The sequence below is a fragment of the Anolis sagrei genome, chromosome 7 (genome assembly GCF_037176765.1).
Source record: "Anolis sagrei isolate rAnoSag1 chromosome 7, rAnoSag1.mat, whole genome shotgun sequence".
Taxonomy (NCBI): domain Eukaryota; kingdom Metazoa; phylum Chordata; class Lepidosauria; order Squamata; family Dactyloidae; genus Anolis; species Anolis sagrei.
In genome coordinates this window covers 43,988,727-44,016,284 of record NC_090027.1, presented here as the reverse complement: position 1 = coordinate 44,016,284, position 27,558 = coordinate 43,988,727, and the positions used below count along the sequence as shown (strand labels likewise).

At 36.6% G+C, this 27,558-nt stretch overlaps 1 protein-coding gene across 1 annotated transcript in view; it reads right to left on the bottom strand.

Annotated features, from left to right (window-relative positions):
* C2CD2L (C2CD2 like) overlaps positions 1-27,558 on the bottom strand; it is a 49,798-nt gene that overhangs the window by 5,525 nt on the left and 16,715 nt on the right. Inside the window, exons 5-13 of the mRNA XM_067470837.1 lie at positions 18,438-18,554; positions 16,163-16,265; positions 13,962-14,085; positions 12,014-12,087; positions 9,281-9,435; positions 5,780-5,942; positions 5,577-5,681; positions 4,443-4,576; positions 2,690-2,966 (exon numbers count right to left, since the gene is read on the bottom strand). Of these exons, the coding sequence (XP_067326938.1) occupies positions 2,690-2,966; positions 4,443-4,576; positions 5,577-5,681; positions 5,780-5,942; positions 9,281-9,435; positions 12,014-12,087; positions 13,962-14,085; positions 16,163-16,265; positions 18,438-18,554 (1,252 nt within the window). The remainder of the gene's footprint in view (positions 1-2,689; positions 2,967-4,442; positions 4,577-5,576; positions 5,682-5,779; positions 5,943-9,280; positions 9,436-12,013; positions 12,088-13,961; positions 14,086-16,162; positions 16,266-18,437; positions 18,555-27,558) is intronic.

The window sequence follows — 27,558 nt, the reverse complement described above, 5'->3', positions numbered from 1 at the left end:
ATTATATATAATAATAATTAAATTTATAAATAATACTAATACTTATAAATAAAACAATTACTATAATAAATAATAACACATACTACTACTATTATAAATAATAATAATAGAATATTATTGTGACAATAAATATACATATAACTAATATAAATAATAATAAATATTAATAATATAATAAATAATAACTAATTAAATACTTAATAATAATATAATAAATAGTAATAATATTAAATACTTATAAATAATAATATAATAACAACATAAATACTATTATCATATATAATAATAATTAAACTTATAAATAATACTAATACTTATAAATAAAACGATTACTATAATAAATAATAACACTTATCATAATACTACTAATATAAATTAAATAATGCTTATAAACATTATTATGACAATAAATATACTTAATAATAATACTAATAAATACTTATAAATAAAACTATTACTATAATAATAACACTTATCATAATACTACTAATATAAATAATAATATAACAATAACATAAATACTATTATTATATATAATAATATTCAAACTTATAAATAATAATACTAATACTTATCAATAAAACGATTACTATAATAAACAATAACACATACTACTACTATTATAAATAATAATAAAGAATACTTATAAATATTATTATGACAGTAAATATACATATAAATCATATAAATAATAATAAATATTACTAATATAATAAATAATAACTAATTAAATAATAATATAATAAATAGTAATAATATTAAATACTTATAAATAATAATATAATAACAACATAAATACTATTATCATATATAATATCTAAACTTATAAATAATAATGCTAATAAATAAAACTATCACTATAATAAATAATAATAACACTTATCATAATACTACTAATATAAATAATATTAAATAATACTTATAAATATTATTATGACAATAAATATACTTATTAATAATAATACTAATAAATACTTATAAATAAAACTATTACTATAATAAATAATAACACTTATTACAATACTACTATTATAAATAATAAAGAATGCTTATAAATAATATTATTATGACAATAAATATACATATAAATAATATAAATAATAATAAATATTACTAATATAATAAATAATATCAAATTAAATACTTAATAATAATAGAATAAATAGTAATATTAAATACTACAGACTATACTTATAAATAATAATATAATAACAACATAAATACTATTATCATATCTAAAAATATTTAAACTTATAAATAATCATACTAATACTTATAAATAAAACTATTACTATAATAAATAATAACACTTATACTACAATTATAAAGAATACTTATAAATATTATTATGACAATAAATATACATATAAATAATATAAATAATAATAAATATTACTAATATAATAAATAATAACAAAATATGTATTCAATAATAATAATATAAATAGTAATAATATTAAATACTTATAAATAATACAATTATTTCTAATATTATACTATTATAATAAATACTAATACTTATAAATAAAAGTATTACTATAATAAATAGTAACTTACAATACTATTATAAATAATAATAAATAATACTTATAAATATTTTTCTGACAATAAATATACTTATAAATAATATAAATAATAATACTGGTAAATAATACCATTATAATAAATAATAACAAATTAAATGCTTATAAATATTTATTTATTTATTTATTTATTTACTGCACTTGTAGACCGCCGTTCTCAGCCCTAGTATAATATTTCTAATATTATACTATTATAATAAATAATAATACTTATAAATAATATTATTTTGAAAATAAACAAATATACTTATAAATAATAATATAAATAATAATAATAAATACTTATAAATAATACTACTATTATAAATAATAACAAATTAAATACTTATAAATAATACCATTATTTCTAATACTATACTATTATAATACTAATACTTATAAATAAAACGATTACTATAATAAATAATAACACTTATCATACTACTAATATCAATAATAATATTAAATAATAATTATAAATAATATTATTATGACAATAAATATACTTATAAATAATAATATAAATAAATACTTTCAATAATACTATTATAATAAATAATAACAAATTAAATACTTATTATTATTTATAAATATTTATAAGTATTATTACTATTTATTATATTATTATTTATAAGTATTTGTTATACTTCTCAATAATACTATTATAATAAATAATAACAAATTAAATACTTATTATTATTTATAAATATTTATAAGTATTATTACTATTTATTATATTATTATTTATAAGTATTTATTATATTATTATTTATAAGTATTTGTTATTTGCTGTGAGTCGCCTTCGGGCTTGAGATACAGCGGTATATAAGCAAAATAAACAAATAAATAAATAAATAAATTATTCTTTATTATTTATTGTTATTATTTATTATTTATATATAATAAATAATAATATTAAATACTTCTAAATAATACCATTATTTCTAATACTATACTATAACAAATAATAGTAAATACTTATAACGAATAATATTATTATAATTAATACTAATCATGATAAAGAATAAATAACAATCATGATCATAATCATGACCATAGTGACCCTCCTTTGGGCTCTGGTCTGGCCCAGCCCCCTGACGGTCAGCCTTGGGTCCTACTGGTCTCACCTTTGTGGTCCTTGAGGCTGCGTGTCTCCAAGGCCCCCGTGGAGCCGGTCTCTGACTCGGCCTCGTCCCCGGAGGCCCGTTCGGAAATGTCGGAGCGGGTGGCTTCGTCCAGGTCCTGGCCGTTCCCCTGCGCCGCGTAGGAGCCCCCCATGGGGGTGTCGGCCAGGCTCTGGGAGAACTCGGACATGCCGGCCAGGAGGGAGTCCTCCTGCAGAGCCCCCTCCATCGAGGCCGCATAGCCCAGCGAGAGCGCCGCCTCGTCCTCCTCCAGCGGGACCTGCGGGGACACGGACCACGTGAGAATACGGGCTTGGAAGGGACCCCCTAAGGCCATCTAGTCCAACCCCTTCCATGCAGGAAAAGCACAATCAAAGCAGATGGCTTGCATATCTGTTTTCCAGCTCTGTTTCTATTACATAATGCATATAATAAAATAGAAATAGATTCTATATAATAATAATAATAATAATAATAATAATAATACTAGTAAACTTTTAAATTTATTATTAGTTTATTAATAAATATTATTAATAAACTAATAATAAATGTATCTTCCAACTCAAGGATTCTATGCATATTTATTATATTACAATGTAATTGAACATAATGGACCACGTGAGAATACGGGCTTGGAAGGGACCCCCAAAGGCCATCTAGTCCAACCCCTTCCACGCAGGAAAAGCACAATCAAAGCGGACTGCGTGCGTATCTGTTTTCCAGCTCTGTTTCTATTACATAATGCATATAATAAAATAGAAATAGATTCTATATAATAATAATAATAATAATAATAATAGTAAACTTTTAAATTTATTATTAGTTTATTAATAAATATTATTAATAAACTAATAATAAATGTATCTTCCAACTCAAGGATTCTATGCATATTTATTATATTACAATGTAATTGAACATAATGGACCACGTGAGAATACGGGCTTGGAAGGGACCCCCAAAGGCCATCTAGTCCAACCCCTTCCACGCAGGAAAAGCACAATCAAAGCGGACTGCGTGCGTATCTGTTTTCCAGCTCTGTTTCTATTACATAATGCATATAATAAAATAGAAATAGATTCTATATAATAATAATAATAATAATAATAATACTAGTAAACTTTTAAATTTATTATTAGTTTATTAATAAATATTATTAATAAACTAATAATAAATGTATCTTCCAACTCAAGGATTCTATGCATATTTATTATATTACAATGTAATGGAACATAATATAGTCATTGTATTATATTTGTTATGTATATTTACGAATATAAATACTCGATATTTATATGTATATGAATATAAATACTGTAGATAAATAAATATTCTATTTATATAATATTATATAGAATATAATATATTGTTCCTAATGTTTGGGTGGAATCTTATTATTAGTTTATTAATAAATATTATGAATAAACTAATAATAAATGTATCTCCCAACTCAAGGATTCTATGCATATTTATTATATTACAATGTAATTGAACATAATATAGTCGTTGTATTATATTTGTTATGTATATTTACGAATATAAATACTGTATATTTATATGTGTATTTACGAATATAAATACTGTAAATAAATAAATAAATATTCTATGTATATAATATTATATAGAATATAATATATTCTTCCTAATGTTTGGATGGAATCTATGCCAGACTCAAGGGGGGGTACACTAGAGACCATCTAGTCCAACCTCCTAGGCAGCCACCCCACAACGAAATCCCGAGGAAGCCGCAGCCACTCGCCTTGGAAACTCCTGAGATGATGAGGGTGCTGCGCTTGGTCGGGGTCTTCTTGGCAGGCTTGTTGGTCAAGTCGGTCAGCTGCCGGATGGCCGTCTCAGCCACGGGGTCCAGGCCATTGGAGGCATGGCTGCTCCCTGGACAAGGAGGAGAAGCAAAGGGACCATGGAGTTCAATGCATGGCGAAGGGGAGCACAGGCCCTGAAGCCGCTGGACCCTATACACACACACACACACACACACACACACACACACACTCTTACCAAATGTCCCTGTTCTGACATACATATAAATTCAAGCAATCTTGTTTGCAACTTGGGGACTTACACGCATTCCTCCCAACCGATGGCAATGTAACTCCTCCTATTTTTATTATTACCATATATATATGGTTGGGGTTAGACTAATGAAATATCTGTGTTCTATATCATAATAATAATAATAATAATAATAATAATAACAACAATAACATATCTGTGTTCTATATAATAATAATAATAATAATAATAACAACAACAACAACAACAACAATAAACCCTGTGTGTGTGTGTATTGCTGGGGTTAGACTAATGAAATATGTGTTCTGTATAATAATAATAATAATAATAATAATAATAACAACAACAACAATAATAAACCCTATGTGTGTGTGTGTGTGTATTGCTGGGGTTAGACTAATGAAATATGTGTTCTATATCATAATAATAATAATAATAGTAATAATAACAACAACAACAACAACAATAATAAACCCTGTGTGTGTGTGTGTGTGTGTGTATTGCTGGGGTTAGACTAATGAAATATGTGTTCTATATAATAATAATAATAATAAAAAATCACACAGCCCTAGACACTTGGAAAGTGTTCAACTTGGGATTTTGTGATACGAAATCCAGAATAGAGATCTCATTTGCTGTGACATACTTGTTTTTGTGTCAAAATAATAATAATAATAATAAAATCACAGTTCTAGACACCTGGGAAGTGTTCAACTTGTGATTTTGTGATACGAAATCCAGCATATAGATCTCATTTGCTGCATTGAGTCCACTTTGAGGAGATAAAGCGGGGTATAAATAAATAAATATAATAATAATAATAATAATAATAATAGTAATAATAATAATAGTGACTCACGGCTGCTGCTGGTGGGGGAAGTACCACCTTGCCGGCTGTCCTGGGGGAACCTGGTGGTCACCTTCTCTGTCACTTCCACCTTGGAGGGCGACCGAGAGGGCGAGTCTGGGGGGGGGCAGGGGGGCAAAGGTCAGAAGACTGGGGGTCACCCTGTGTCCCGCACCCAGCCCGCCCTCCTGCCCCCCACTGCGATGCTGCCTCACCGAGCTTGCCATCTGCCTTGGGCCGGGACTGGATGGTGGTGACGGTGGTGACGATGGTCCCGTCAGGCATGATGGTGCGGTCCATCTCCACCTTCTTGGTGGGAGTGATGCTGGTGCGCAGGAAGCAGGACGGATGCGCTTCCGGGACCTCCTGGTACAGCAGCTGCCCACAGGGAGGGTTAATTCTACATTAACGTTTGTGTACATTTGGATTTTAAACAGTTCTGACATGCTCATATCCTAAGCCACAATAATAATACTAATAATATACATAGGTACTTTGTGTCTTCTTGTAGATAATAATACATTCTAATTATTAATAATAAGGCATTCTAATAATACATACCCACTTTGAATCTCCTTTGTGCATATTAATAATAATAATAATACATTATCATATATTTTAATCCTAATAATAGATAAATAGATGCTTTGTGTCTTCTTGTAGATAATGATATTAATAATAATAATACATTCTAATTATTAATAATAAGCCATTCTAATAATAGATACATAGTCACTTTGAGTCTCCTTTGTGCATATTAATAATAATAATACATCATCATATATTTTAATCCTAATAATAGATAAATAGATGCTTTGTGTCTCCTTGTAGATAATGATATTAATAATAATACATTCTAATTATTAATAGTAAGGCATTCTAATAATAGATACATAGCTGCTTTGAGTCTCCTTTGTGCATATTAATAATAATACATCATAATAATAGATACATAGATGCTTTGTGTCTCCTTGTAGATAATATTAATAATAATAATACATTCTAATTATTAATAATAAGGCATTCTAATAATAGATACATAGCCACTTTGAATCTCCTTTGTGCATATTAATAATAATAATACATCATAATATATTTTAATACTAATAATAGATATATAGATGCTTTGTGTCTCCTTATAGATAATGATATTAATAATAATACATTCTAATTATTAATAATAAGGCATTCTAATAATAGATACATAGCCCACTTTGAGTCTCCTTTGTGCATATTAATAATAATACATTATAATATTCTAATAATAGACACATAGCTGCTTTGATTCCCCTTTGTGCATAATAACAATAATAATACATTATAATATATTCTAATACTAATAATAGACACATAGCTGCTATGAGTCTCCTTTGTGCATAATAATAATAATAAAATATTAAAATACATTCTAATACTCATAATAGATACATAGCCCCTTTGTGTCTTCTTTGTGCATATCAATTATTATTATTATTATTATTATACATTATAATATATTCTAATACTAATAATAGACACATAACTGCTATGAGTCTCCTTGGTGTATAATAATAATAATAAATTAGAAGACATTCTAATATTAATAATAGATACACAGCTGCTATGAGTCTCCTTTGTGCATAATAATAATAATAATAATAATAATAATAATAATATTAAAATAAAAGAAGACATTCTAATATTAATAATAGATACATATGCACAAAGGAGACATAGCGCTTTGTGTCTGTGCATATCAATATTCTAATATTGGTGAATAATAATACACCTTGGTGTATAATAATAATAATATATTAGAAGACATTCTAATATTAATATTACATACATAGCGCTTTGTGTTTCCTTTGTGCATATCAATTATTATTATTATTATTATACATTGTAATATATTCTAATACTAATAATAGACACATAACTGGTATGAGTCTCCTTGGTGTATAATAACAATAATAATAATAATAATAATAATAATAATAATAATATATTAGAAGACATTCTAATACTAATAATAGATATACAGCTGCTATGAGTCTCCTTTGTGCATAATAATAATAATATATTAAAATACATTCTAATACTAATAATAGACACATAGCTGCTTATTATCAATAATAAATTAACAATAATACTAATAATAGATACATAGTTGCTTTGTGTCCCCTTTGTGCATATCAATAATAATAATAATAATAATAATACATTATAATATATTCTAATATTAATAATAGACACATAGCTGCTTTGAGTCTCCTTATGGAGAGAAAAAGCAGGGTGTAAATAAACAAAATAATATTTATTTGTAATAATAAAATAATAATAATACTAATAATAGATACATAGCTGCTTTGAGTCCTTATGGAGAGAAAAAGCAGGGTGTAAATAAGCATAATAATATTTATTTTTAATAATAAAATAATAATAATATTAATAATAGATACATAGCTGCTTTGTGTCTCCTTTGTGCATATCAATAATAATAATAATAATAATAATAATAATAATACATTATAATATATTCTAATATTAATAATAGACACATAGCTGCTTTGAGTCTCCTTATGGAGAGAAAAAGCAGGGTGTAAATAAACAAAATAATATTTATTTGTAATAATAAAATGATAATAATACTAATAATAGATACATAGCTGCTTTGTGTCTCCTTTGTTCATATCAATAATAATAATAATACATTATAATATATTTTAATATTAATAATAGACACATAACTGTTTTTTCTCTCCTTATGGAGAGAAAAATCAGGGTGTAAATAAACATAATAATGTTTATTATTAATAATAAAATAATAATATTAATACTAATAATAATAGATACATAGCTGCTTTGAGTCTATATGGAGAGAAAAAGCAGGGTGTAAATAAACATAATAATATTTATTTTTAATAATAAAATAATAATAATATTAATAATAGATACATAGCTGCTTTGTGTCTCCTTTGTGCATATCAATAATAATAATAATAATAATAATAATAATACATTATAATATATTCTAATATTAATAATAGACACATAGCTGCTTTGAGTCTCCTTATGGAGAGAAAAAGCAGGGTGTAAATAAACAAAATAATATTTATTTGTAATAATAAAATGATAATAATACTAATAATAGATACATAGCTGCTTTGTGTCTCCTTTGTTCATATCAATAATAATAATAATAATACATTATAATATATTTTAATATTAATAATAGACACATAACTGTTTTTTCTCTCCTTATGGAGAGAAAAATCAGGGTGTAAATAAACATAATAATGTTTATTATTAATAATAAAATAATAATATTAATACTAATAATAATAGATACATAGCTGCTTTGAGTCTATATGGAGAGAAAAAGCAGGGTGTAAATAAACATAGTAATGTTTATTATTAATAATAAAATAATAATAATAATAATAATTATTATTATTATTATTATAGATACATAGCTGCTTTGAGTCCTTATGGAGAGAAAAAGCAGGGTGTAAATAAACAAAATAATATTTATTTTAATAATAAAATAATAATAATACTAATAATAGATATATAGCCGCTTTGAGTCTCCTTTGTGATCATAATAATAATAGCCTCAGGAACACCAAGGTGTGAGCATTGCAAGTATTGTCCAAATTGTGGGGGGGGGGGGGGTGCAAGGGGTATTTGTGCTGTCCACACACTGAACAATCCTGGAAGGGTGCCTTTGTTGTGCTCACCTCGAGGGCGACAGCAGCATCCGGAGGAAGCCTCTGGTGAGGGCCGGGCCGGAGGGAGAAGACCTGCTGCTGCGGCAGAGGATGATGAGGATGATGATCGCGGGGGTCTTTGGAGGGGCAGCTCAGCGGGATGGCTGCAAACCCCAGGAGCACCTCTATCAGAGAGAAAGAAAGAGAGGTCCATCAATACTGCAATATTAGTAGTAATATTATAGGCAATATATATGATATACAATTACTATATATTATATTATACTATATTATTATGCCATAAAATAACATTATAATATTATTATCAATATTAGATGTCTTTGCGTAGCACAACATTAATATTATATATTATTATATTGTAGTAAACCACTATAGGTAAAGGTTTCCCCTTGACATTAAGTCTGGTTGTGTCCGACTCTGGGACTCGGGTGGTCATCTCCAGTTCTAAGCTGAAGAGCCGGCGTTGTTCATAGACACCTCCAATGCCATGCAGTCAGCCTTGGAGGTGACTGCATGGATGCATCCATGTATGCAGGATGCCTCAGCATGACTGCATGGAGCGCCATTACCTTCCCACAGAAGCAGTACCTATTGATCTACTCACATTTGCATGTTTTCCAACTGCTAGGTTGGCAGAAGCTGGGGGTAACGGGGGGGGGGGGGCTCACCCCGCTCCATGGATTTGAACTGCCAACCTTTTGGTCAGCAAGTTCAGCAGCTCAGCGGTTAACCCGCTGCAACACCGGAGGCACTATACCACTATATTGCAATATTGTTAATAATATTACATGTATTATATAATATACAATTATTAGCTATATAAATAAAAATGTAATGTTGGTTTGTGGGATCAACATAACTAAAAAACCATTGGTCGGCAAGATTGCACGGAGCGCCGTTACTTTCCTGCAGAAGCGGTACCTATTGATCTACTCATATTTGCATGTTTTCCAACTGCTAGGTTGACAGAAACTGGGGCTAATAGCGGGAGCTCATCCTTCTCCCTGGATTCAAACCGCCAACCTTTTGGTCAGCAAGTTCAGCAGCTCAGCGGTTAACCCGCTGCAACACCAGGGGCAATTATATGACTATACTGCAATATTATTAGTAATATTACATGTATTATATAATATACAATTATTAGCTATATAAATAAAAATGTAATGTTCGTATGTGGGATCAACATAACTCAAAAACCATTGGTCGGCAAGACTGCACGGAGCGCCGTTACTTTCCTGCAGAAGCGGTACCTATTGATCTACTCATATTTGCATGTTTTCCAACTGATAGGTTGGCAGAAGCTGGGGCTAACAGCGGGAGCTCACCCTTCTCCCTGGATTCAAACTGCCAACCTTTTGGTCAGCAAGTTCAGCAGTTCAGCGGTTAACCCGCTGCAACACCAGGGGCAATTATATGACTATACTGCAATATTATTAGTAATATTACATGTATTATATAATATACAATTATTAGCTATATAAATAAAAATGTAATGTTGGTTTGTGGGATCAACATAACTCAAAAACCATTGGCCGGCAAGACGGCATGGAGCGCCGTTACTTTCCCGCAGAAGCGGTACCTATTGATCTACTCACATTTGCATGTTTTCCAACTGCTAGGTTGGCAGAAGCTGGGGCTAACAGCGGGAGCTCACCCCGCTCCATGGATTCAAACTGCCAATCTTTTGGTCAGCAAGTTCAGCAGCTCAGCGGTTAACCTACTGCACCACCAGGGGCAATTATATCACTATACTGCAATATTATTATTAATATTACATGTATTATATAATATACAATTATTAGCTATATAAATAAAAATGTAATGTTGGTTTGTGGGATCAACATAACTCAAAAACCACTGGATAAATTGACACCAAATTTGGACACAAGACACCTAACAGTCCAATGAGTGACCATCACTCATAAAAACACTGAAAAACACAGCAGAGGAGGCTTAAAAAATAAAAAATACAAAACAACGCATGCGTAAAACCACATATCTACATACATACAAACATATATACACACAAAACACATATACACAGACTGGGCCACAGCAATGTGTGGCAGGGAATGGCTAGTATAATAATATATTATTATTATATAGTACAATATTGTTATACCATAACATATATAATATACACTGCCAATATATTATACTATTACTATTATATAATATATTGTACTATGGTGTTGGAGGAAAGTTCTGAGAGTGCCTTGGACTGCGAGAAGATCCAACCAGTCCATCCTCCAGGAAATAAAGCCCGGCTGCTCACTGGAGGGAAAGATACTAGAGACAAAGTGGAAGTCCTTTGAATGCCACATCATGAGGAGACAGCAAAGCCTGGAGAAGACAATTATGCTGGGGAAAGTGGAAGGCAAAAGGAAGAGGGGCCGACCTAGGGCAAGATGGATGGATGGCATCCTTGAAATGACTGGACTGACCTTGAAGGAGCTGGGGGTGGTGACGGCCGACAGGGAGCTCTGGCGTGGGCTGGTCCATGAGGTCACGAAGAGTCGGAGACGACTGAACGAATGAACAACAACAAACTATACCATAAGTTGTAGTATATATAATATATATTGTTGTTGTTACATTACAATGTTATTATGTCTACATATTATTATATTGTATATATGATATGATATGTGTGAATGCTGAGCAAAATGCAATATCCCCTTTGTCTGTGTCACCAATGTATAGACTCTGTGTGTGCCTACATCCTTTTCGGTGCCTACATACCTTCTCCGGGGCCATTCCTGTTGCTGCTGCAAAGGATGCTGAGCTTCACCTCTTTGCTCCGTGGGCCAAGATCCCTGTCCGGACAGAAGGGAGAGAGATAGCGTGGAATATAATTAAAGTTCGATTATTTTATTTTATTATTTACTAGCCGACCCCTCCCATGCGTTGCTTTGGCCCACATGGGGAGTTCTGTGTGGGAGGTTTGGCCCAATTCTATCGTTGGTGGGGTTCAGAATGCTCTTTGATTGTAGGTGAACTATAAATCCCAGCAACAACTTGACAACTCCTGAATGTCAAGATTCTATTTCCCCCAAACTCTACCAGTGTTCATATTTGGGCATATTGAGTATTCGTGTGGAGTATGGTCCAGATCCATCATTGTTTGAGTCCACAGTGATCTCTGGATGTAGGTGAACTACAACTCCCAAACCAAAGGACACTGCCCACCAAACTCTTCCAGTATGTTCTGTTGGTTGTAGGAGTTCTGTCTGTCAAGTTTGCCCCAACTCCATCGTTGGTGGGGTTCAGAATACTCTGTGACTGTAGGTGAACTATAAATCCCAGCAACTACAACTCCCAAATGTCAAGATTCTATTTTCCCCAAACTCCACCAGTGTTCACATTTGGGCATATTGAGTATTCGTGTAGAGTTTGGTCCAGATCCATCCTTGTTTGAGTCCACAGTGCTCTCTGGATGTAGGTGAACTACAACTCCAAAACCAAAGGACACTGCCCACCAAACCCTTCTAGTATTTTCTGTTGGTCAGGGGAGAAATGAGTGCCAAGTTTGGTTCAATTCCATTGTTGGTGGGATTCAGAATGCTCTGTGATTGTAGGTGAACTATAAATCCCAGCAACTGCAACTCCCAAATGGCAAGATCAATTTTTTTGAGTGAAGGACATACATTGGGTTGTTAGGTGTCTTGTGTCCAAATTTGGTGTCAATTTGCCCAGTGGTTTTTGAGTTCTGTTCATCCCAGAAACGAACATGACATTTTTATTTATATGGATTATTTTTATTACTATATATTATATGTATTATGTACTACAAATTATTATTATTTTAATATTGTTACTATCTATATATATAAAAATGCTCTGTGCATAATGAGTACCTTAAAAACAAAAGAAACAATGAACGAAATCACACCAAATTTGGCAACAAAACGTCTCACAACACAAGGAGTGACCATCACTCAAAAAATTATGATTTTGTCATTTGGGGGTTGTAGTTGCTGGGATTTATAGTTCACCTACAATCAAAGAGCATTCTGAACTCTATCAATGAAGGAATTGAACCAAACTTGACACACAGAACTCCCATGACCAACAGAAAATATTGCAAGAGTTTGGTGGGCATTGACCTTGAGTTTGGGAGTTGTAGTTCACCTACATCCAGAGGACACTGTGGACTCAAACAATGATGGATCTGGACCAAACTTGGCACAAGCACTCAATACACCCAAATATGAACAGAGATGGAGTTTGGGGGAAATAGACCTTGACATTTCGGAGTAGTCATCATTGGGATTTACAGTTCACCTACAATATATTATATAATAATAATTATTTTTATTTATATCCCGCTTCACCTCCCCAAAGGGGACTCAAAGCGGCTTGACATAAAAGCATTAGCAGCTATGTATCTATTCTTACGATATATTATTATAATATATTATTATTACTATATTATTATTATTATTATTATTATTATAAATAAGGAGAGGCACATTATTATTATATAGTATTATTTTTATTATTACTATATATTATGGTGATGATAATAAATAAGGAGAGGAACGACTCTGCTTTGGGTGTTGAGGGGCAAGACAAGGATGCTCGTTTCGGATGCAGATCGGGAAGATGCATCCGCTCAGCGCCAAACCTCTCTCCCTCCGATCAGAAACGCACACAAGAACCCAAAGATGCAAAACCAGCAGCCCCTTACAGAACCAGCTTGTCCGGCCACTCCACCTCGGCTGCAGGGCTTGAGCCGCTGGACGGCACCGGCTTGGTCCGCTTCTGCTGCCGAGGGCTGTCCAGCTCCACCGCGCAGCACAGCTCCCGGCTCCCTGCAAAGCAGAAGTCCGTTAGGATTGGTCAGTGTCCGGCACAACCTCCCCACCAGACACAACCCCCCCACAACTTCGACCCTCCCTCCAGGTGTTTCGGACTCCAACTCCCACAACTCCTAACAACCTTCTCTATCTATCTGTCTGTCTGTTTTTCCATACCTGTCTGTCTGTTTTTCCTGTCTATCCATCCTATCCAATCAATCAATCAATCAATCAATCGATCTGTTTATCTATCCTATCCTATCCATCCATTCTATCTATCCTATCTATCCATCACATCAATTCTATCTATTTATCCATCTATTCATTTCTATGTGAATCTCATCTATCTATTATTAGTATTTGTATATATTAATAAAATATTATATAATATTCATATTATTGTATATATATATATACATACACACACACACACACACAGGCCATCCCTGAGTTACAAACAACTCCTAGTTAAGAACATGGGGGCTGAGACCACAGGAAGTGAGAGGAATCTTATATATTATTAGTATTATATTATATATTATTAGTATTATTATATTATATATTATTAGTATTATTATATTATATATTATTAGTATTATTATTATTTTATATTATACAGGCCGTCTCTGAGTTAGAAACAACTCCTAGTTAAGAACATGGGGGCTGAGACCACAGGAAGTGAGAGGAATCTTATATATTATTAGTATTATATTATATATTATTAGTATTATTATATTATATATTATTAGTATTATTATTATTTTATATTATACAGGCCGTCTCTGAGTTAGAAACAACTCCTAGTTAAGAACATGGGGGCTGAGACCACAGGAAGTGAGAGGAATCTTATATATTATTAGTATTATATTATATATTATTAGTATTATTATATTATATATTATTAGTATTATTATTATTTTATATTATACAGGCCGTCTCTGAGTTAGAAACAACTCCTAGTTAAGAACATGGGGGCTGAGACCACAGGAAGTGAGAGGAATCTTATATATATTATTAGTATTATTATTGTATTATTATTATTTTATACTATACAGGCCACCCCCGAGTTACAAACAACTCCTAGTTAAGAACATGGGGGCTGAGACCACAGGAAGTGAGAGGAATCTTATATATTATTAGTTTTATTATATTATATTATATATTATTAGTATTATATTATTATTATTGTTATTATTATTATTATTTTATATATATACAGGCAGTCTCCATAGACGGTGACAATAAGGTCCTATCAATTGGCGACACCATTGATAGGACCTTAATGACAGTTATGGTTATGGTTTTAATCTACTGACTGGGTTTTTAAATCTCCTTTTAATTTCTGTTGTCATGTTTGTTTATTTATTTACAGTATTTATACTCCACCCTTCTCACCCTGCAGAGGACTCAGGGCGAATTACAATGCACATATACATGTGCATTTAGACATACAACATATATAGACAGACACAGAGGCAATTCAACATTCCAGCTTTTCCGGCTTCATGAGGTTATGCTCGATTCCGGCCACAGGGGGAGCTGTCGCTTCACCATCCACTTGTGACACCGAGTCTTTGATGGAGAACTTCCTCATTCTTACGCACATTGCTGGAAGGTTTTATGGTGTCAAGAATTAGTTAAATTAGCTTCTCCACATGAAGGGGTACCTAAATTTCCTACTTGACGGATGCAACTGTCTTTCAGGCTGCATAGGTCAACAGCAAGCTAGACTATTAATGGTCAAGAGCTCACTCCAGCCCAGGCTGGCTTTGAACTCATGACTGCTTGGTCAGTAGTGATTTAATGCAGCTGGCTACTAACTAGCTGCGCCACAGCCCGGTCATGTGTATTTTATTGATTTGTTTTCATGTTTTAATTATCTGCATGTAATTTATTATGTATTTGTGTTTTCACTGCATACTGTATGGCATCGAATGGATGCCAATGAAGAAATAATATTGATTTGACAATGCCAGGCATATGGTCACAAATCAATGCAGCCTGGTTGAAAACAGCCCAGAACACCTGGAGGGAGGGCCAAAGTTGGCCCAGGCCCGTTCTAAACCGTTCTTCCTCCCTTCGCCAAACACACCTGGCGCATCTTCGGATCCCAAGCGCAGCCCTCGGACGCGATGCAAGACCAGTTTGGCCGCCGGACCAGAGCGAGGTCCTGGCGAAAGCCTGCTACAGGATGGCTGCGGAGAAAAGGAGCAGAAATGGTATGATGTAGTATAATATAACAATATAAAATTATAATATAATACAATATATAATATAATAATATAATGTGAACGTCCTCCCGCAAACACAAAGTTTGTGCAGAATAATAAACTTTTCCCATGTTTTTAAGATACAACCAATTAGGAAATTATATTTATAACATAGGAACAAAAATCGTGTTACATTTTTTATCATGTCAGAAGTGACTTGAGAACATATTGCAAGTCGCTTCTGGTGTGAGAGAATTGGCCGTCTACAGAGACGTTGCCCAGGGGACACCCAGATGTGTTACCATCCTGTTCGGAGGCTACCCCCATGTCCCTGCAAGATAGAGCTGACAGATGGGAGCTCACCCCATCTCGCGGATTCGAACTGGCAAACTTCAGGTCAGCAGTCCAGCCCGCACAAGGGTTTAATCCATTGTGCAACTGCAGCTCTTATCATGTTACATAGTAATGATAATAATAAAGACTACTTAAAATAATATTATTATTACAGAATCATAGAATAATTATTCTGTAATAATATTATTACATAATCGTGTTCCAAAAGTGCAGTAATTAATCATAATAAATACTTATAACAATAATATTATTATTACAGAATCACAGAATGATGATTCTAGGATTCTATAATAATATTATTACAGAATCGTGTTGCATAGTGCAATAATATTAATAATAAAAATAAATACTTAAAATAATAATATTATTATAACAAAATCATAGAACGATATTCTAGGAGTCTATCATAATATTATTATACAATTGTGTTACATAGTGCAATAATTAATATTAATAATAATAAATACTTAAAAGAATAATATTATTATTAGAGAATCATAGAACAATTACTATAGGATTCTATTATAATATTACAGAATCGTGTTACACAGCAGTGCAATAATTAATATTATTAATAATAAATATTTAAAATAATATTTTATTACAGACTCATAGAACAATGATTTACTGATTCTGTAATAATTGTGTTCCATAGTGCAATAATTAATATTAATCATAATAAATACTTAAAATAATAATATTATTATGAGAATCACAGAACAATTATTCTAGGATTCTATTATAATATTATTACAGAATCGTGTTACACAGCAGTGCAATAATTAATATTATTAATAATAAATATTTAAAATAATATTTTTATTACAGACTCATAGAACAATTATTTTCTGATTCTGTAATAATATTATTATTATTACTGTAATAATATACTATTGTTCCATAGAACAATCATGAATAATAATAATAAATACTTAAAATAATCATATTTATATTACAGAGTCATAGAACAATGATTTTCGGATTCTGTAATAATATTATTACAGAATCATGTTCCATAGTGCAATAATTAATATTAATAATAAATACTTAAAATAATAATATTTTTACTACAGAGTCATAGAACAATGATTTTCTGATTCTGTAATAATTGTTTCACAGTGCAATAATTAATATTAATAATAATAAATACTTAAAATAATGATTATTACAGAATCAAATAACAATTATTGTAGAATTCTATAATAATATTATTACAGAATCGTGTTACAAAGCAGTGCAATAATTAATATTAATAATAATAAATACTTAAAATAATAATATTTTTATTACAGAGTCCTAGAACAATGATTTTCTGATTCTGTAATAATCGTGTTCCATAGTGCAATAATTAATACTAATAATAATAAATACTTTAAATAATATGATTATTATTACAGAATCATAGAACAATTATTGTAGGATTCGATAATAATATTATTACAGAATCGTGTTCCATAGCGCAACAATTAATACTAATAATAATAAATACTTAAAATAATAATATGATTATTACAGAATCATAGAACAATGATTCTATGATTCATTATTACAGAATCGTGTTACATAGTGCAATAATTAATATTAATAACAATAAATACTTAAAATAATATTATTACAGAATTATAGAACAATTATTTCCTGATTCTGTAATAATATTATTACAGAATCATGTTCCATAGTGCAATAATTAATAATAATAAATACTTACAATAATAATATTATTACAGAATCGTGTTACACAATGTACTAACTAATACTACTACTAATGCTAAATAATATCCTCCTCCTGCTGCTGCTGCTCACCAGGTTGCCCCCCGTGATGCAGGCCTTCAGGTTGACCATCATGGCCGGCTGGGTGCTGATGACCGAGTCCTCAATCAGGTCCCTTATGATGGACTGGTCCACTCTCCTGTCATCGTCCTGCAGCATCCAGAGAAAAGTCAACACGGTTGGGGGGCTCACTTCCTCAAAAAGTCCCGGGAATGGGGCGCGATGGCCGGTTAAAAGGCTCTGTGCCTGCCCGGGGAGCCCCAGGTGTGTTTCCATTAATGGAATGGTGGAAGTCATATCCCACCTTTGGTGGCTCACTATTATTGTCACAGCTTATTTGCAAACCACTTACAGGCCGAACGAACAGTCACAGCAGGAGATTGAGAGTAAACAATACATTACATCTGTATCCTCAAATCACTTCTAACATAATCAATCAATCAAAGGGTTAATTAAGATGCCTGAGTGAGTGCCTAGAAAGGCCAGACCAGGACGACACCTCTGGTCAAGGAATCATAAAATCAAAGAGTTGGAAGAGACCTCATGGGCCATCCAGTCCAACCCCATTCTGCCAAGAATCAGGAATATTGCATTCAAATCACCCCTGACAGATGGCCATCCAGCCTCTGTTCAAAAGCCTCCAAAGAAGGAGCCTCCACCACACTCCGGGGCAGAGAGTTCCACTGCTGAACGGCTCTCACAGGAAGTTTTTCCTTGTGTTCAGATGGAATCTCCTCTCTTGTAGTTTGAAGCCATGGCTCCATTGCGTCCTAGTCTCCAAGGAAGCAGAAAACAAGCTTGCTCCCTCCTCCTCCCTGTGGCTTCCTCTCACGTATTTACACATGGCTATCATATCCCCTCTCAGCCTTCTCTTCTTCAGGCTAAACATGCCCAGCTCCTTTAGCCGCTCCTCATAGGGCTTGTTCTCCAGACCCTTGATCATTTGAATCGCTCTCCTCTGGACACATTCCAGCTTGTCAATATCTCTCTTGAATTGTGGTGCCCAGAATGGGACACAGTATCCCAGGTGTGGTCTAACCAAGGTGGAATAGAGCATGGGGAGCATGACTTCCCTAGATCTAGACACTAGGCTCCTCTTGATGCAGACCAAAATCCCATTGGATTTTTTTGCCGCCACATCACATTCCTGGCTCATGTTCCCCTTCCTCCCCACGAGGACTCCAAGATCTTTTCCACACGTCCTGCTCTCGAGCCAGGCCTCCTCGTCCCCCATTCTGTCTCTTTGCATTTCGTTTTTCCTGCCAAAGTGGAGTATCTTGCATTTGTCCCTGTTGAACTTCATTTTGTTAGTTTTGGCCCATCTCTCTAGTCTGTCAAGATCGTTTTGAATCCTGCTCCTGAACATCATGTCTGTGGGTCATGACTCAAGATAATAATAATAATAATAATAATAATAATACTCACTGGAATACATGCCCCCAAATGGGAAGTTTAGTTTCACATCCCTGTGTATCTTTATGAGCTCCTATTTTGATCTCATTATAGTTTTTAACATTTTATCCTGTACCTGTGGACCGCCCACTGTTTACTATGTCTGTGTTTTTTGTTTATTGCAACGATATTTTTGTTATTGAATTTTTTTATGTAATCTTGATGATGTTGCTTGTTGTTTATGTTTTGGTTTTATCTTGATGCAATATGTTGTTCGGGCTTGTCCCCAACCCTGCTATACGCCTGTGAAACGTGGACTGTCTACAGGGGTCACATGCAACTCCTGGAACGATTCCATCAGCGCTGCCTCTGGAAAATCCTGCAAATCTCTTGGGAAGACAAGCGGGGAAGTGTCAGCGTGCTGGAAGAAGCAAAGACTACCAGCATCGAAGCCATGGTCCTCCGCCATCAACTCCGCTGGACCAGCCACGTTGTCCGGATGCCCGACCACCGTCTTCCAAAGCAGTTGCTTTCCTCCGAACTCAAGAAAATGGAATGTTGGAGGGCAAGAAAAGAGATTGAAAGATGAACTTCAAAACTGTGGCACAGACACTGAGAACTGGGAAGCCCTGGCCCTTGAGCGCTCCAGCTGGAGGTCAGCTGTGACCAGCAGTGCTGCAGAACTTGAAGAGGCACAAATGGAGGGCGAAAGAGAGAAACGTGCCAAGAGGAAGGCGCATCAAGCCAACCCCGACTGAGACCACCTTCCACCTGGAAACCAATGTCCTCACTGTGGGAGAACATGCAGATCAAGAATAGGGCTCTGCAGCCACCTACAAACCCACCCCCAGGACACCGAACTTGGAGGACCATCATCCTCAGACTACGAGGGATCGCCTAAGTAAGTAAAGTAAGTAAGTATGTAAAGCCCCGTGTAAGCCGCTCCAAGTCCCCATCGGGGAGATGGTGGCGGGGTATAAATAAAGATTATTATTATTATTATTATTGTTGTTGTTATAAGCAATGACCATGCAGTCGATCTTTCTCTTTTACCACTGATCTCCTGCTGCAACTGTCCGATCGGCAAGTCGTTTGTAAATAAGCTGTCACAATAATAAATAATGAGCTTCCAAGGGTGAGAGAGAGAGAGAGAAAGACCTTAGTGGTCCAGCGTGCTTTTGATTCGGATGAGGGAGAAAACAGCAGCAGAGGAGTGTCATATGTTCCATAGTTGATGGTGGTTGGTGGTGGTAGACCTGACAGTTGGTGATGGAAGGGTTAATGTAAGTCTTGGTTCTAAAGGACTGAGTAGTTTGTAAGTAACAGTTTACAGGTAAAAGCAATTAAGGGTGGAGGTGTGCAGGAGATGGGTTGCAGCTGGGTGTTACTGGATTTAAGGAGCTAACTTTGAGACTTTGGGAGAATAGTATGTTGTATTTTGGTGGTGGACGCTGCTGGTTTTTTCCCCCAGGTCTGTTGGATTTTCGGTATCCTGTCTCCTGTAATTTTGGAATCCTGGAACCTTGAACCTTTGGACTGGCTTTTGACTACGGTATAGACTCTTGATCCCTGGACTTTGTTTATTGAACTCTTGGCATTTGACCATTGGACTGGACCCTTTTGACTACGAAGCTATTTTTGCTATCAGTTATTGTTAGCAATAACAATAACTGATACCAAATATCAGTTATCAAACAAAAACTGATAGCAATAACTGAGTGTCATATGTTCCATAGTTGATGGTGGTAGACCTAGCAGTTGGTGATGGAAGGGTTAATGTAAGTCTTGGTTCTAAAGGGCTGAGTAGTTTGCAAGTAACAGTTTACAGGTAAAAGCAATAAGGGGTGGAGGTGTGCAGGAGCTGGGTTGTAGCTGGGTGTTACTGGATTTAAGGCGCTAACTTTGAGACTTATCTTTGGGAGAACAGTATCTGTTGCATTTTGGTGGTGGACGCTGCTGGTTTTTCCCCCAGGTCTGTTGGATTTTCAGTATCCTGTCTCCTGTAATTTTGGAATCCTGGAACCTTGAACCTTTGGACTGGCTTTTGACTACGGTATAGACTCTTGCTCCCTGGACTTTGTTTATTGAACTCTCGGCATTTGACCACTGGACTGGACCCTTTTGACAAGAAATTAAGGGTGGAGGTGTGCAGGAGATGAGTTGTAACTGGGTGTTACTGGATTTAAGGAGCTAATCTTGAGACTTATCTTTGGGAGAAAACTATCTGTTGCATTTTGGTGGTGGATGCTGCTGGTTTTCCCCCCAAGTCTGTTGGATTTTCAGTGTCCTGACCTGTCTCCTGTAATCTTGGAATCCTGGAACCTTTGGACTGGCTTTTGACTACGGTATAGACTCTTGCTCCCTGGACTTTGTTTATTGAACTCTCGGCATTTGACCATTGGACTGGACCCTTTTGACTACGAAGCTACTTTTGCTATCAGTTATTGTTAGCAATAACAATAACTGATACCAAATATCAGTTATCAAACAATAACTGATAGCAATAACTGAGTGTCATATGTTCCATAGTTGATGGTGGTAGACCTGGCAGTTGGTGATGGAAGGGTTAATGTAAGTCTTGGTTCTAAAGGGCTGAGTAGTTTGCAAGTAACAGTTTACAGGTAAAAGCAATTAAGGGTGGAGGTGTGCAGGAGATGGGTTGTAGCTGGGTGTTACTGGATTTAAGGAGCTAACTTTGAGACTTTGGGAGAATAGTATGTTGTATTTTGGTGGTGGACGCTGCTGGTTTTTTCCCCCAGGTCTGTTGGATTTTCGGTATCCTGAACTGTCTCCTGTAATCTTGGAATCCTGGAACCTTTGGACTGGCTTTTGACTACGGTATAGACTCTTGCTCCCTGGACTTTGTTTATTGAACTCTCGGCATTTGACCATTGGACTGGACCCTTTTGACTACGAAGCTACTTTTGCTATCAGTTATTGTTAGCAATAACAATAACTGATACCAAATATCAGTTATCAAACAATAACTGATAGCAATAACTGAGTGTCATATGTTCCATAGTTGATGGTGGTAGACCTGGCAGTTGGTGATGGAAGGGTTAATGTAAGTCTTGGTTCTAAAGGGCTGAGTAGTTTGCAAGTAACAGTTTACAGGTAAAAGCAATTAAGGGTGGAGGTGTGCAGGAGATGGGTTGTAGCTGGGTGTTACTGGATTTAAGGAGCTAACTTTGAGACTTTGGGAGAATAGTATGTTGTATTTTGGTGGTGGACGCTGCTGGTTTTTTCCCCCAGGTCTGTTGGATTTTCGGTATCCTGAACTGTCAGGACTCGGTTTCCTGGCCTTGGATGTTGGCGCAAAAAACCGGATTCCTGACATGGAGAGCTGATAAGGAATTGCAGCTGGTGGCCTTGGGAGGGGCCGTTGGTGGTTTGGCGGGGAATATTGCGCGGGATCTTTGTCAGGCGGGAAGAGGGGATTCGAATGTGGGGGAGGGTATATAAGGGTGGACTTGCGTCCGTGTGCCAATCCTGGCTTTTATTGTGTATATGCATCCAGTAGTAAAAGTTTCCTGATTGATTACGGATTGGCGTCCTGTGTCTTTTCTGGGAGCGGCTGCTGTGAGCTTACATTAAGCCAGGATTCTTCGGTGCCATCCCACGGCTGTGGTGAGGTACCCCTATGCAACGGGAGGAAGATCCAACGGAGGGGGGAGAACCAGCCTCCCCTTTCGAAAATGCAGAAGAGGAGCTGGAGAGAGTGAATGCCTTGGCTTCATCGACTGCATATGCCCAGCCCAACGGAGTCACACAGAGGCGAGTGAAGGGGGCAGGGGCAGCAACGAGAGAAAGCAGTGGGCTAGAGTTCCCCTCCCCGCAGAGATTGGATTTCCTGGAGGAAAAGATGGCATCAATGGAGACTACCCTCGCGATGATGTCAAAGGTGATGGAGAGGCTGACCCCCCTGTTAGAGGAACCACCACCCCGAGGGGAATCGATGTGGAGTGCGGGGGAGAGGAGTGACCGGGGACCCGGGGCACGTCCTAAAACACAGACGAGCTGGAGAGCTGCTGCGGAGAGCGATGAGGAGGAGGAACGACCCCGGGGACTGGCGCCCCAGCAGACGTTCCTGGTGCCCCCGGCCGGATCCGGGCGCGGCACAGGGCGTCAGGAATTGCCCCCGGAGCAGAGAGGGCTCCAGGGAGGGCCACCGCGAGCGGAGAACCGGGAAAGGCAGCTCCTTCCATACCAACCGAGGAGGGAGGAGCTGAGGATCGAGTTCGGAGGAGAAGCCGGGAACCTCGCATACTTCCTGACTATGGTGAGGGGTTATCTAGAAGATAACGCCCTTACCTTCGGATCGGAAGCAAGCAGAGTGCGAGCAGTGGGCGCAGCACTGAGAGGGGGAGCAGCGGAGTGGTACGTCCAGCTCCACGCCAGGCACGACCCATGTTTGGGATCTACAAGGCGATTCCTGGCTGCGATGGAGGCGCGCTTCAGGGATCCGCTCGAGAGGGTCCGGGCGAGGGAAAAGCTGCAGACGATAACCCAAGGACATCGTTCCGTATCTGAGTACGTGGAGGAATTCCGGTTGAGGGCGGAGAAGGTCCCAGAGTGGTCCAACACCACCAAAGTCCAGATCTTCAAAGAGGGCCTGCGGAAGGAAATCTTGACCTGGGCGCTTCATCGCGACGACCCGGAGGAGATAGGTGGATGGATTGAGCTGGCCGGCCGCATCGAGACGACCTTGGCACAGGTCAAGAGGCATCAAGGAGCGGCGCCGCAGCAGACGAGAGCAAAGGAGGAGAGTCGGAGAACGGAGAGAAGCACGGTCGGGAAAGCCCCAACCGGAGGGCCCAAGGAGCAGAGGGGCTGCTGTTATGTATGCGGTCGCCTGGGTCATCGGGCTGCCGAATGCCGACAAAGGAAAGGGGGAGAGTCCCATTTCCCAAAGTTCAAACCGGCTGCAGGGAAGAGAGCGGAGGAGAGCCCCCCTTCTAGGGCCCCAGTGGGAGATCTGGTGAGTCACAGCCCAGGAATGCTAGTATTCCCGATCAGGCTAGAAGGGGAGGGGAAGTGGGCCAGCTGCAAAGCTCTCATGGATTGCGGCTGCTCAAGAAACATTATGGCCCCAGAGTTAGCAGATGAACTGAAATGTGAGAAAAACCCCTTGCAGAGCCCCATAGCATTCTCGCAGCTAGATGGGTCAGTGGCGGCTGGGGCCCCGGCACGGTTTGAAGTGGGAGAAGTGAGATGTAAAGTGGGGAGCTGGGAAGGCAGCATAACCTTTGTCGTATCCCCTATGGCTACTTACAATGTAATACTGGGGATGCCATGGTTAAAGGAAGCCAACCCACAGATCAATTGGAGGGAAGGCAGCATAACATTCCAGAGCGAAGAAAGAGGAAAATGTTGCAAGGGGGAAGAAAACACGGCGGGTGGGGTGCAGGAAATTCCCCCTGAATACAGAGACTTTGAGGATGTATTTGACGAAAAGGAGGCGGACCAGCTTCCCCCTCCTAGGAGGGTCGAAGTAAAGATTGAACTCAATGAGGATGCTAAGTTGCCTAGGAGTAAATTGTACCCAATGTCGGTCAAGGAGATGGAGGAACTGAGAAAATATATTGAAAAGAACTTGGCCCGAGGGTTTATAAGACCATCCGAGTCACCCTTGGGAGCCCCAGTGCTGTTTAGGCACAAAAAGGACGGTTCGTTGAGACTGTGCGTGGACTATAGGGGGCTGAATGCAGTGAGTACCACCAACAACTACCCCATGCCACTAACCAAGGACTTGCTATCGAGGTTGTCAGAAGCAAGGGTGTTCACGAAAATTGACTTGATCGAAGCATATCACAAGTTGCGCATAAGGCCTGAGGACAGATGGAAAACGGCGTTTGCCTGTGCGCTGGGGCACTTTGAATATTTAATTTGTCCGTTCGGGCTCAAAGGCTCTGGATCAGCATTTATGCAAATGATTAATGAGGTGCTGCACCCTTTATTGTATCGCGGGGTGTTTTGTTTTGTGGATGATGTAATTGTGTTTACCCGGGATAGACGATCTCATGTCAAATTGGTGAGAGAGGTGCTCCAGAAATTGAGGGAGGCAAAACTGTTTGCAAAGCTATCAAAATGTGAGTTCAATAAGGAACAGATAGACTTCCTGGGGTACCGGATATCCAAGGGAGGGATAGCAATGGATCCGGCGAAAGTGGAGGATGTCAGGGGGTGGAGCCCTCCCCAAACGCGCAAACAGTTGCAATCATTCCTCGGATTTGCAAATTTCTACCGGGGGTTCATAGAGGACTTTGCGCAGATAACATTGCCCTTAACTGAACTGCTCAAAACAAAGGGAAAGGGGGAAACGGTGAAAGTGCGGTCCCCGGGGGCGAAACTAAATTGGTCAGCAGAGTGCCAAAAAGCTTTTGAAGAACTGAAATGTAGGTTCACTGAGGAACCAGTGTTAATCCACCCAGAGTGTCCTGACCTGTCTCCTGTAATCTTGGAATCCTGGAACCTTTGGACTGGCTTTTGACTACGGTATAGACTCTTGCTCCCTGGACTTTGTTTATTGAACTCTCGGCATTTGACCACTGGACTGGACCCTTTTGACTACGAAGCTATTTTTGCTATCAGTTATTGTTAGCAATAACAATAACTGATACCAAATATCAGTTATCAAACAATAACTGATAGCAATAACTGAGTGTCATATGTTCCATAGTTGATGGCGGTAGACCTGGCAGTTGGTGATGGAAGGGTTAATGTAAGTCTTGGTTCTAAAGGGCTGAGTAGTTTGCAAGTAACAGTTTACAGGTAAAAGCAATTAAGGGTGGAGGTGTGCAGGAGATGGGTTGTAAGTGGGTGTTACTGGATTTAAGGAGCTAACTTTGAGACTTTGGGAGAACAGTATCTGTTGTATTTTGGTGGTGGACGCTGCTGGTTTTTCCCCAAGGTCTGTTGGATTTTTGGTATCCTGACCTGTCTCCTGTAATCTTGGAATCCTTGAACCTTTGGACTGGCTTTTGACTACGGTATAGACTCTTGCTCCCTGGATCAATAGGAGCATAGTGTCTAGATCTAAGGAAGTAATGCTACCCCTCTATTCTGCTTTGGTTAGACCACATCTGGAATACTGTGTCCAATTCTGGGCACCACAATTCAAGAGTGATATTGACAAGCTGGAATGTGTCCAGAGGAGGGCGACCAAAATGATCAAGGGTCTGGAGAACAAGCCCTATGAGGAGCGGCTTAGGGAACTGGGCATGTTTAGCCTGAAGAAGAGAAGGCTGAGAGGAGATATGATAGCCATGTATAAATATGTGAGAGGAAGCCACAGGGAGGAGGAGGGAGCAAGCTTGTTTTCTGCTTCCTTGGAGACTAGGACGCAATGGAACAATGGCTTCAAACTACAAGAGAGGAGATTCCACCTGAACATGAGGAAGAACTTCCTGACTGTGAGAGCCGTTCAGCAGTGGAACTCTGCCCTGGAGTGTGGTGGAGGCTCCTTCTTTGGAAGCTTTTAAGCAGAGGCTGGATGGCCATCTGTCAGGGGTGATTTGAATGCAATATTCCTGCTTCTTGGCAGAATGGGGTTGGACTGGATGGCCCATGAGGTCTCTTCCAACTCTTTGATTCTATGATTCTATGATTTTGTTTATTGAACTCTCGGCATTTGACCACTGGACTGGACCCTTTTGACTGCAAACTATTTTTGCTATCAGTTTTTGTTTATTCTTTAGCTGCTATCTTTGTGTTTTATATTTTGGACTATAAAAACAGCCAGCAAGTAAGTGCTGTTTTAATT